This window comes from Mytilus edulis, chromosome 6, assembly GCF_963676685.1.
Source record: "Mytilus edulis chromosome 6, xbMytEdul2.2, whole genome shotgun sequence".
NCBI classification, from domain to species: domain Eukaryota; kingdom Metazoa; phylum Mollusca; class Bivalvia; order Mytilida; family Mytilidae; genus Mytilus; species Mytilus edulis.
In genome coordinates this window covers 39342887-39355789 of record NC_092349.1, presented here as the reverse complement: position 1 = coordinate 39355789, position 12903 = coordinate 39342887, and the positions used below count along the sequence as shown (strand labels likewise).

General features: G+C 32.5%; 1 protein-coding gene across 1 annotated transcript; it reads left to right on the top strand.

Annotated features, from left to right (window-relative positions):
• Nucleotides 1-1813: 1813 nt before the first annotated feature.
• On the top strand, nucleotides 1814-5089 carry LOC139529090 (chondroitin proteoglycan-2-like). The gene is made up of 4 exons (XM_071325348.1): nucleotides 1814-1960; nucleotides 3188-3338; nucleotides 3977-4122; nucleotides 4771-5089. Exons 1-4 carry the CDS (start codon nucleotides 1918-1920, stop codon nucleotides 4884-4886), a joined length of 456 nt encoding a protein of 151 aa, XP_071181449.1. The 5' UTR covers nucleotides 1814-1917; the 3' UTR covers nucleotides 4887-5089.
• The last annotated feature ends 7814 nt before the right edge of the window (nucleotides 5090-12903 follow it).

Here is a 12903-nt window from a genome sequence, read left to right as displayed (position 1 = left end):
TTTGTTTTACAGTTAACAAGATACATTCTGAGGTAAGAGGTTTTTAGACATCAATAACCTCGTCAAGCCTTAATGGAATTTTAGGAAACTTGAATAGAAGCTTTTTTATGACCAAAATATATGTCCGACAATTTGTCCCCTTCAAACCCAATTGACGTAGGGTTACGTTATTCTGTTTTTTCGTGATATTTATTTATTATCGGTAATTTGTACATTTTTCCTTTGATGTGTACTCGCTGGTAATGTCAGTATCAGTGAACTGGCAGTGATATAAAAATTATTGGGTTAGTACGCAAATGACATGCGCGAATGCAACGCGTAAGGATCTACTTTCTCCTTTCATTCACAAAATTGCGCGTAATTTTTATCGCAGAAACGCACGAGATTTTTGGCGAATGAAACACTTGACATTGGTTATAACTTTCACAAATTTTTATTTTTTTTATATGTAAAATGAAAAGCTTAGTATATTATCTAAGAAAACATGAATCTAATGTTCATAAATTTCGCTCATAATATCCGTTAACTTTTTAGAAAGCCATCTGAAAAACGTGCATTCTAACGTTTTTATTTTGGATAACGTCTTCCAGTGTGTAACGTTAGGTGACACCAGTATCTTGCGACGTTTCATAGTATTCAGAGAATGGACTAAAAATAAGGAGATGCGGTTTTCTATCACATTTTCTTTAGGTCGTTGTATCATTTGTCGGTCAGTGACTTACTCTTAAATTGACATGTTGGTTTCCTTTTACTTGATATTTCATTTTGATCAAAGTGTGTCGATCCAAAATAAGTACAATGCTATCAATCTATTGTTTTATACAAAGTTTTCTTACATTTACTTGTTTTTTTTTACCATGCACTGCTGTTCGAACATGACAGTCGGTGGTATTATATGCCATCCGGGATCTTCACAGGAGATATTGGATAAACTCCCGGCAGTGTTTGATGTCATACTGGAATGTTTTCGTTTTTGTTCTCGGGGGTATCAATTTCCTGGCCACAATGACTTATTTTCAAGTTTTGTTATTTTTGTTGTTGTCAGTGACAACAAACAAACAAAAAGAGTCACTGAGGCCAGGGCTGGACTAGATAATATATATCAATAATATAAAAAAAAACGTTGACAAAAAAACAAGATATTTGCCTGTTGCATTTTCAGTTTCTTATAATTAATTGTTTTCATCAGTCCCTTCACGAGATCTGTAAGATTTCGTGCGTCCTATTATTTGATTACTTTAATATCCTTTTTCGGTTTATACTAGTTAAACTGTTATATTCTATGAACTATTTTATTACTAAATGTATATATCTTACCCTTTTTGCTCGTAGTCACAGTACAATGACTAAATTGATTGTATAAATCTTTTTTCTATAACTGAGGTGTTCGAGAGCATTCTTAAGTGCAATCATGAGTCAGAATAAATATTATGCAGAGACCTGTAGAAGAAAGAAAAAAAATCCAAAAAGTGTAAAGTATTTTATTTAAAGAAAATAGACTTTGGATGCAAAAACCCGTTAGATATATCGAATAGTGTAACAACACTAAGCAAAGTGATAAGTCATTCCAGAGAATCTAAGTTTACTTTCTAACTTAATTGTCTCTTTGCAAGTTACAGTGGTATAAAACGGAAATTATCAGTAATAACACATTAAAGAAAGGTCACTGTAAACAGTCTGGGTCTGTTTATGCGGTTTGTTTTGTATGATTGGAAGGCGTACTCTATTTGTTTTAGATGATACCACAGATTGAATAACGGAATGACATGATGTTACGCCCGGATTATAACCAGGTGGAAGTAATTCACGTCATACGTAATAATGGTATAAATGATAAACGAAAATCACACTGGGTCACAATCATAGTTATCTAAAATCCACCAGAAGTATAAGCCACACGTACGTTTAAACTCAAACATGCAGTACCTAGCTGGTCTAGTTCTTATTTCATCAATTATCGGTAAGTCAAATCATTTTAAAAAAAATTGTTATCTTCTTCTAGTAGGCTTTTTTGCACTTTAAATGACTGTAACTTTAAATTTCTTGCGTTTCAAAATACTTTTTTAAGTTGCAGATACTGTCAAATGCCTGACGTTGTTCTGTTTCTTTGGTATTGCACTGAATAGTCAAAGATGCATTTGGCTGGCAATTTGTAATGTTTCTCCGGTTAATTAAATATCTGCTTTTTGTGTTATTTTCTGTGTTAATTATATTGAATTATATATTTGATATTCCTTATTGATCCTTTATTATTTCTAAATGAAAAGTAAATATTTAAAGTATTTTGAAATTATTTTTTTTCTAAAGAAAGTAAGGTGATTACTCCCTAAGCGAAGTTTGTCTTCGATGAATTCAAATATGCCAGCTCCTGTACTGGTAGAGAGTGACGTGTGTTTCTATGGTTTATTACCTTGAAAGCAATCAAGTTTTAAAGTTCGGATAAAAGTGTCGGTATTGTACATAAAATTTAGTTATAAGAATTAAATGTTTTTTTTGTAATTTTACAGGGGTTTAAAAGCGTTGATCGTGCCCACATTTTAGTATAAAGTGTTTCGGTCAACGCTTTTACACCTAAATAAAATCACAAAAAGAAGATTCCAATTCTAAAATGAAATACTGTTAAATCGATATTGTCTTCGATATCAGATATAGCAACTCAACATTCTAATGTCACAATATTTCACTGTGGATAATCGTTAACTTATACCGTTACGTAGCGCTATTTTGTAACGTTTTTCGTTATGTTTGCTTCAGCCTAAACTTACTTCATAATCCGGTTGCCATGAAAAAAAGAAGTGAACTGAGGTCAATATTTGTGTTTATGTCACCTTTAATTGGGAACAACATCGGAGTGAATATTTGAAAAGTCAATGAACGATAAACAATACTGGATACTGCTTAAGGTAGTTTAGGTGTACAAAATTGTGGCGACCATGAAACTGTGACTTTCGGGGCTGATATTTAATAAAAAAAAAAAAAAAAAAAGCAAATATTTACCGTCTGGGGGAAACAATTTGATTCATTAAAACCTTTCTTTTATATTTGAGGTTTTCAATGTGAATTGGTTAAAAAAAAAAGTGGCCCATAGTTATCTTCAATCTCCATTCATTATTGTCAGTCTTAATGTTGATTAGTAAATCCTACTTTCTAATTAGTTAACATGCATAATGTATTTTAAATTTTTCAGCATCAACTCTAGCTGCTGATTGCTCTCAACTACCAGACGGTATTTACGAGCCTGCATGCAAAACGTACCTCCAATGTACAGGTGGTGTGGCTTCAACCGTGCAATGCGCAGATAACAAGGTCTTCAACAATGTAACACAAGCTTGTGATGAGTAAGTATCATACTGTTGACCAAGGATCTCAGTGTTTCCTCGGTGAACATTCTAGTAAACGAAAACTGACACACACAAAAATCACGAAAATGTCGTGACTGCAACCAACCACTTTTTGATACAACAGAAATTCTAGTAAGTTTCACTTTTTCGAGATCAAGACAGCAGCTTAAGGTTTAATTACCACTCGCCTCAAGTGGTTGTAAATTTATTAAAAAGGGTAGAACGGAAACATGTATTTGTTACTTAGCTACATCTCATTACTATATATCAAACATTCTAAAAATTAAAATACCGTGTTCATTTATGCATGTTAAAAATTACCATATTGGTAGGTATTTAATTTTATCATACTGCGAAGTTTCAAGTACAAACAAAAACAATGTATACTTCATGTATGTCTTCAACAATGAGCAAAACCCTTGCCTTATAGTAAGCTTTTAAATGCCGCGACATGACAAAATAGAAACTAATACTTAATATTATTCAAAGGAAAAAAAACTAGCGGCCTGACTGGGTTGTCATCTTGTCTTCATTGTTACTTGTGATTGCCATTGAAGATTTTTTTAGTTTCTGGTATACTCTGTCACCCGGATATATATCTTCTTTGTAGTAATTTTATATTGAATATCTTTCAGTATGGTAAATGTAGGTGCACCATGTGGAACACTCCGAGACTGTACAGGGAAAGCTGATGGCCTCTATGCTGATATTGACTGGAAATGTCGATCTTATTACACCTGTAACACAGAAACATTCATGGGACATAACCCTTGCTCAGCTAGTAAGTTCTTTGTAATTACAAACAGATTTTAAGTATACGTCGTTTTATAAATCTTTTGCAATTACACTGATCAAGACACGATTTAAAAGGGGGCTTAAGGGTTTTCACAAAAAAAAACCTAGTGTAACTCAATCACAGAAACCTACATCTTTGTTGCCTTTAGACACAACTGCAAGTTATATTTTGTTTAAAAATTGTGTATTAATATACTGAAAACACAAGAATTTAGCTTCTGTGAACATGAAGAAATATTGCAACTCTGAGGCTTAGATTTGTAGTATTTGTTTTACAATTAGAAAAAACTGATAAAGTTAACCTATACTATCATTGGTCTGCATTATTGTTTCTTTTCTTATATATAACCATTATATATGTACATCATAACAATAAGTAACATGTCCTTTTGGGGAAGATGATTAGTTTGATGATTAGTTTAAAGATGATTAGTTTAAAGATGATTAGTTTAAAGGTGATTAGTTTATTCAGCATGTTGAAACACTTTAAACTCAAATGTAGTTTGTACAGGTCCGAACTTTGTTAGTATACTACACAATAAGAGTAATACATGACTGTTAATGAAAATGTTAAAAGCTTTGTTTTGGGTTGCATGCTTCATACTTTCACTATAAGTTAATATTTATATTTCAGATCTTGTATTCAACGAAAAACTGTCGACCTGTGATTGGAAATACAATGTAGACCCACCATGTGGAGATAAAGGGAAAAATCCAGTTACCAAATCAGCTTTCGGAAGACGACGATAATCTACTATCATAATGTTTTATCAATTCAGACTTCTTGCTAACACTTAATCAACGATTTCTTTCTATGAACAAACACACAAACAAAGCCTAATATTTGATACTCCAGGAATAACAAAATTTGTTTAACATAATGTAACATACAACAACAAAATATTTGATACTGTGACGATATTGAATCTCTGAATAAAAGTTTTCGATCTTTATTTATTTTAGTTGATAAGAAGCCGCATATCCTTTTCCTTAGTATAATATAACACTGAGGCACAACTAGTGTATTCGACGATTACGAAATGCTACCCCTATTAGATGTTGATTCATCATTCATTTTATTTTCAACTCACAAAACTGTAAACAACATGTAAATACCAAACTCGGTCCACAAATAATTGTAAATCCTACCTTTGATTGAAATATGACATACACAAACAGTCGTAATTGACATTGCACAAGGTCATGTTTTTCTCTGGCTGTTTATGACGTCTTTACACTAAATCCATGAATGTTGGATGTGTACGGATTGATAGTTAAGTTGGTACCTAACACTACAGGGAGATAACTCTGTAAAATCAGCAGCACGTTTTAATGACGTTGTGTTCATAAGGGAATAATTAATTAAGCTTCTCAATGATCAAAATAAGTGTTTGTCAAACTGCTATATAACAAGTGTAATTTTTCTGATTAAACGGTTATTTCAATTTTTTTGAAATTCTTATATTTTTGTCAAAGGGTCAAAGTAAATACTTTGTTAAAATTTTAAGAAAATTAAACGAGCCAAATTAATTTTAGTTAACGTGTTAGGTACCACCTTAAGTCTTAGATGCATGATTGTTTTATTAGTTGTTAGTGGCTTTGAACTAGCTGTCAGATAACTGCTAGTAATCTCAGATCTGTTCATTGCGTCTTTTTGTGTCGGGCTGTATAAGTACCCGGCCACGTCCACTTATATTTTTGTCCATCTGATGAGTTAAGCCTTTTTCAACTGATTTTTATAGTTCGTTCTTATGTTGTACTGTTATACCACTGTCCCAGGTTAGGGGAGGGTTGGGATCCCGCTAACATGTTTAACCCCGCCACATTATTTATGTATGTGCCTGTCCCAAGTCAGGAGCCTGTAATTTAGTGGTTGTCGTTTGTTTAAGTGTTACATATTTGTTTTTCGTTCATTTTTTTTATATAAATAAGGCCATTACTTTTCTCGTTTGAATTGTTTTACATTGTCTTATCGGGGCCTATTATAGCTGACTATGTGGTATGGACTTTGCTCATTGTTGAAGGCCGTACCGTGACCCATAGTTGTTAATGTCTGTGTCGCTTTTGTCTTTTGTGGATAGTTGTCTCATTGGCAATTATACCACATCTTCTTTTTTATATTTTGTTCTTACTGTGCTATTATCTGGATAATGCTAAGGTGTACAATAACTATCTAATATATACTGCATAGTTCAAAAGGACTTTGTCTTGCAATTACGACAAAATTGACCACTGAACAAATTTTTAAGACTTTATTGGTTCGAAATACACGGGAATAAAACAATGGCTGTAAAACGGACGGGACAAAGTCTCCTTCTTAAAAATTGAATCGTATATGTGTATATATATGTCTCTGGTTATGTTTTGTACAAAGTAAATCCCAAATCAAAAGCTAATTATTAAAGTAGATTTTTTTTAGATAGAAAAATAATTGATGATTTAAAATTTAAAATAATTAAGATTATATGTGGATATTTTATGTTTGTGGCTAAACTGGCCTGGAAAAAACCCCAGTGGTTAGATAATGAAAAACATAACACATTCTTAGCTCACCTGGAGGGCCAAGTGAGCTTTTGTCATCACTTGGCGTCCGTCGTCGTTGTCCGTCAACTTTAACAAAATCAAATCTCATTTGAAAAAAATAGACCAAATTTAACCAAACTTGACCACAAACATAATTGATATATTGGAGAAAACTAAGGTCTTCAAATAGGTTAACATACCCGATTGGAGCTCTTGCACTTTACTGACAACTTTTTAATCAAAGAGCTGAAAGCTCTGAGAAAAAATGACGCCACTGCCTCTAATATTGGGATATTTTTATGCAAGTCTTGATTTTCACATACCGTAATAAGTTTAACATTGCAACATGTCTCGTAAGCATATAATTGATATTCGTATATGTGTGTGTGTGAAGTAAAGATGACAACTGACTATTTTTATACAAATGAATAGGTCAAGAGTCAAGACTACTTGAATGATCTATAGTATCCAATTACTACTGGCTGTTGGTTTTTTTTTTGTACAAATAAATAGATCAAGACTACCTGAATGATCTACAGTATCCAATGACTACTGGCTGGTTTTTTTGTGCAAATAAATAGGTCAAGAATACTGGAATGATCTACAATATCCAATGACTACTAGCTGTTCTTTTGTACTAATAAATAGGTCAAGACTATTTAAATGATCTACAATATTCAATGACTACTAGCTGTTCTTTTGTACATACTACATAAAGACTACCTGAATGATCTAAAGTATTTTAGTAAGTAATTTGTAATTTTTTTCTTGCAATTATATTTTTCTAAATCAAGAATGATTGACAGACTACTAGTATACTTTTCAAACCAAATGATTATGAAGAGCCTGTTGTAACAAGCTCTTATACCCCACTAGTCCTATAACATATGAATTCGCATTCTTATTCATTTTTTAACGTTTGTATACTGATATTTTTTTTTCTTCAATTTTTTGAATGCGAAGTGTGGCATATTGATAGTAATTTATTTATCAGAACAGTAAATAGAAATAGTAAATAATGCTCCCGAGGTCATATGTTATAGGACTAATTACCTACATACTCGTTAAATAAGTAACTAGTGACATAGTTAAGTTATTTCTGTTACTTGAAGCAAATTCTATTTCTGTAGATTTACACAATAGCATAATATTGTTAAACTAGTTTAATTTCACCTTGAAGATTTAAGACAAATAGGGATACTCCTTTGATTTTGTTATTTCATGTCAGTCAAGTCGCTTTATATGAAACTAGAAACCACTTCTCTGTCATATTGATATTTTATAACAACTCTGCCCATGACCCATATAATTGATATTCATTCTTTGACCATATATCATAGTAAGCTATTTTTTTTATTTTGCACTAACCCACCATCTTTCATGTCAAATTTCTGTCTCCATTTAAGTTTATGCTATTGAACCATCATGGTATTAAACACAATTCCAAGTAATTATGCTGTTATAGTGGGTCACCATATATTCAACTTGGGTGGCATTCCAGTTATTGAAATTTGTGTCAGATTAGAACAATGAACTAGACCTTTAGGAATGGATCTCATAATTTAATATGGAGCCATAGTATGCAACCCCTGCCCGGTAACAAAAATAGACAAGCTTGAAAGGATACATGTCAAGCGGCAAAATGTATACCAGAGATTACAAGTCAAGAGAGGATATTAAAATAGCCTTGCCAGACGTCATAATTATTTGGACTAGGATTAGTAATTGGTCTTAAATGATGATTTTTTAATATCTTTTTATGCTATAATTGGGCACCACTAAAAGAAGATATATAGAAATGTTAAACAGGAAAAATAACAGCAAAACAAGATCAACCAAAAAAAAAAGGATTTTTGTCATGAATTCTATTCTATAGTCCTACAATATCGAGAGTGTCCATTGAACGAGATGCACATGGAAGTCGATTATTTAGAGCCTGGAAATTCCGTTTTACTTTTGTCAAACTTCTTTTCAATTAATCTTCCTCTTCCCTATTGAATGTAACAAAGATACTTTATTTATATACGCAATAATACCCATAAAAGTTATTTCTTGTATGCACTTATAAGAACACCAAACAGAGCTAAAACTGTTGGAATAAAGAGATGTGAGGTATACCGGTATGTTGTGGAATTTATGATATAACCGATTGCTATATTTTTACTCTTCTGGCAAATATACCCCATTGCCCCTATCAGAGCTTTAAAAAGGTCCATTCGGCATATCAATATTAAAGTTGATGAAGAATTTATAACGTAGTGTAGCATTCATGTTCACCACGGACCTAGTTAGCAATTATTTTACTTGGGCCAACATATATGTTCCGGACCATATGAGTATTTGGACCATACGCGTATGGTCATGACCATATGCGTATACTCATATGGTCCGACCATACGCGTATGGTCGGACCATATGAGTATAATACTCGTTTGGTTATTAACAGGCCGGACCATATGAGTATTTGGACCATATAGGTATATTTTTTTTTCAAATTACATTATAAAAGAGGGACGAAAGACACCAAAGGGACAGTCAAACTCATAAATCTAAAACAAACTGACAACGCCATGGCTAAAAATGAAAAAGACAAACAGAAAAACAAAAGTACACATGACACAACATAGAAAACTAAAGAATAAACAACACGAACCCCAACAAAAACTAGGGGTGATCTCAGGTGCTCCGGAAGGGTATATTATGTTTCAATAATACAAAAACTTTATCTAAAAACATGACAATTTTTTAATTTTATAATCCAAAAACTTCGTAAAAATTGAATATTGATGCCATAGTTAGTTTTCATCGCTAGTTACATTCGTGCATGTACATGTAGGCTTGGTTGACATTCCAGTGGCGGATCCAGCCATTTTAAAAAGGGGGGTTCCCAACCCAGAGTAAAGGGGGGTTCCAACTATATGCTCCCATTCAAATGCATTGATAAGCTAAAAAAAAAAAAGGGGGGTTCCAACCCCCGGAACGCCCCCCCCCCCCCCCCCCCCCCTGGATCCGCCACTGTATTCACTTCCACACGGTATCATAGCTTTTTTGCATTTGCAAGAAATTTGTGCACGATCCTTTTCATTTACACATTTTGTTTGCGAGTGAAAAACAAGCCTTTCTTGCAGCTCCATACAGTGATACCGAGCTCTTTGGCCATTCCGATGTCTACGGTGTTTTTAAGAAGCTCTACATCTAAAATATCGTAAAATGACTGCAATACACCATCTTCACAACACAACTTAAATAAACTAATTGAATATTACTTTCCAGTGCAGTGACTTCTTATATAAATGTAACAGTTCATTAAGAAATTTTTGGAATTTAATTTTTTAGTCGACCTATTGCCATTTACTCGTAATAACAAATCGGTAATGACCATCGGTAATGACCATCGGTATAAAATGTGTTTACTATAAATTTGACCATTAAGTAAAATTAACTATGTGAAACTTCTTATTTTTATTTAGCTTATCTTTTTATTATAATATAATAATAAAATTACCTACATGATAGCGTCTTTTTAATGAACGGTCATACCATATGCAGAGTTTAGAAGTATTTAAAAAAGTAAACTGTAACAGAGTGTTAATTACCCCGACCATACGCGTACGGTCGGACCATATGAGTATATACCCATATGGTCATGACCATACGCGTATGGTCCAAATACTTATATGGTCCGGAACATATATACCATTCGTAGGTGAGTTTTTGTACAAGTCAAATGAAATCTAACCTGGAGTCAGGACTATACAAGCAGTCTCGGTATGCATACATCATACAATTACATTGTTGGCACTGGCTACGGTTACATGGAAATGTAACAATAATAAAAATATTATTGTTACATTGGAGACTAAATGCCGGAATGCATGGTTGGGTAAGGACCTGTTTAATTACGAATGTAACAATAATTATTGAGGCTACGGTTACATTGCGTTATTGTTACATGAAAAAAAGCAATGTTCGATGGGACTAGTAATATGTACTAAATAATAAAAGTTGAGGACATTTATTACATACATTTATAACATACAATTTATTTACTGTAATTTTTTATTTACAATGACAATTTCTACAAATCCAGTAAGTTGTTTTTAAAGTCCGACACATTTTTGATGAACGAAATTACGTCCTCCACGGATACGTGTACATACATAATTTCTTAGTATTAAGTTACAGTTAGCAAACTTTGCTTTTGATTATCAATTTGCCTCAAGTTATAAAGCTGTATGAAATATATGTCTTGATATTGTTTCAGTTTCGTTTCAGAAAACGCATCCCAAGTTTAATTTTTTTCACCATTAACAAAATTGGTCCAAAGTATAATGACAGTAATAAGAGTAGGTGTGCAGTTAAATGCTTTTAAAAAGTGAAACCATTGAACTATATTTTTCGCCTTTGACAGTCACACTCCTAATCTTGAGTAGTATCTTTTAGAACATCAAAACCATTAATACGTAGTAAAACTATTCAAGTTGTACACCATTTGTTGAATAATAATATTTTAATATTTTATTATTTATCAGTATTAAATTACAAGTATTGTTTAGTACATATGAAAGAATGAAGCAATACAACTATAGAAGATTTAAGTTTAATCGATCTAGTGAACATTGCTGTTTTTCATGTAACAATAACGTAGTGTAACCGTAGCCTCAGTAATTATTGTTACATTATTTGTAATTAATCGGTTCCTCACCCAACTTTGTATTCCGGCAATTAGTCTCCAATGTAACAATAATATTTTTATTATTGTTACATTTCCATGTAACCGTAGCCAGTGCCTACATTGTTTCTTCTATAAGAGAAAATAACGGGACTAGGTTAAACTAGTCGTAGAGTGACATGATATTTCTTCTTGGCAATATAAAGAATATGGAGATGTGGTATGATTGCCTAAAGACAACTATCCACCAAAGTTCAAAAGAAGTGGGTTTCAACAATTATAGGCAACCTCACGCCACCCACAAAGGGTATACCGAACAGTCGACTAAAAAAGGCCAAGACAAGAAAAATATTATGAAACAATGTAGCCCAGAAAAAGTAATGGCTTAATTTATAACAAAACAATTTACCCCAAAATTATGATCAATAAGAACCAACGACAACCACTGAACAACAGGCACCTCAAGAATATTGCTAGGTTAATCATTAAACATGTATGTGAGAGTTCAACTTAATTAAGACAATACTATTACAGCACAACATAAGAACAATATACAATAAATTACTTCCCTGAGCGCAGAAAGAAAAAAATATTGTTGAAATTTCTTTATACATAATTTACGAGTGTAAGGGATGTAAATCCAAACATACACAGGATTGTATTTTAATTGTGATTTGATTACCTCCCTTACACTGCTTTAAAATTGTCTTAATTGTCCATTAACCAGGAAACCCTTGTTTCCCCCCTTATTCCTATTTGGTTTGAGCCATAACCACCTACAGTCAATCCTGACCATCCCTTTGTGGTATGGAAACTTGTGGTATGATTTTAGAGAGATTAATACACTTAAACACAAGTTATTGTCTGAAAACTAAAAAAATCCTTATTTGGCCACTAATTCTTAAACTGTTGGTACCACAACCCCAAAAATCAATCCCAACCTTCCTTTTGTGGTTATAAACCCTGTATTTAAATTTCATAGATTTCTATCTTTTTATACTAAAGTTTTTATCCGGAAACCAACTGTCTTCCGACAATGCAGACAAAGACGTGATACCAATATACGGCGCACAATTGGTCATATAAAAACTCTTTTTAACCAATTATGTTTGTATGATTGTCATTATAGTGATGATGAGGCTGTATATTACAGATTACAAATGTGTCTAGTTTTGTGATTGGATAACAACACAAAGGTATCAATAAATATTCAGGAAACTACCACGGTATATCTGACATTTTAAAAGACTAAAGCTAAAAGACAAATTGTAAGAGTTGGTTGTGCTTTGTTTCATAAAAAGAATGGTCAATGTAGATACAACTTAACAAGTAAACAGGGATAAATCCAACTTTTTAAAAAAATTATTTGAGGTGAACTTCATTAAGGAAACTTTAATTGAGAAAGAAAAGAAATTTAACTTTACTTTCCACTAAATAGATGATATTTTCTCACTTAATAATTCAATTTGATAACCATATTGAATGCACCTATCCCATTGAACTTAAATAAAGGATACAATAGATACAGTTAATTCTATCTCATTTCTTGACTTACAACTACAAAGCTATTAA

What these genes read in the sequence shown, in the direction of transcription:
- LOC139529090 (XM_071325348.1), top strand. Translation starts at nt 1,918, where the DNA reads ATGCAGTACCTAGCTGGTCTAGTTCTTATTTCATCAATTATCG. An exon ending in TCTTATTTCATCAATTATCG is followed by an intron (nt 1,961 to 3,187) that starts GTAAGTCAAATC and finishes TAAATTTTTCAG; the next exon opens with CATCAACTCTAGCTGCTGAT. An exon ending in GTAACACAAGCTTGTGATGA is followed by an intron (nt 3,339 to 3,976) that starts GTAAGTATCATA and finishes AATATCTTTCAG; the next exon opens with TATGGTAAATGTAGGTGCAC.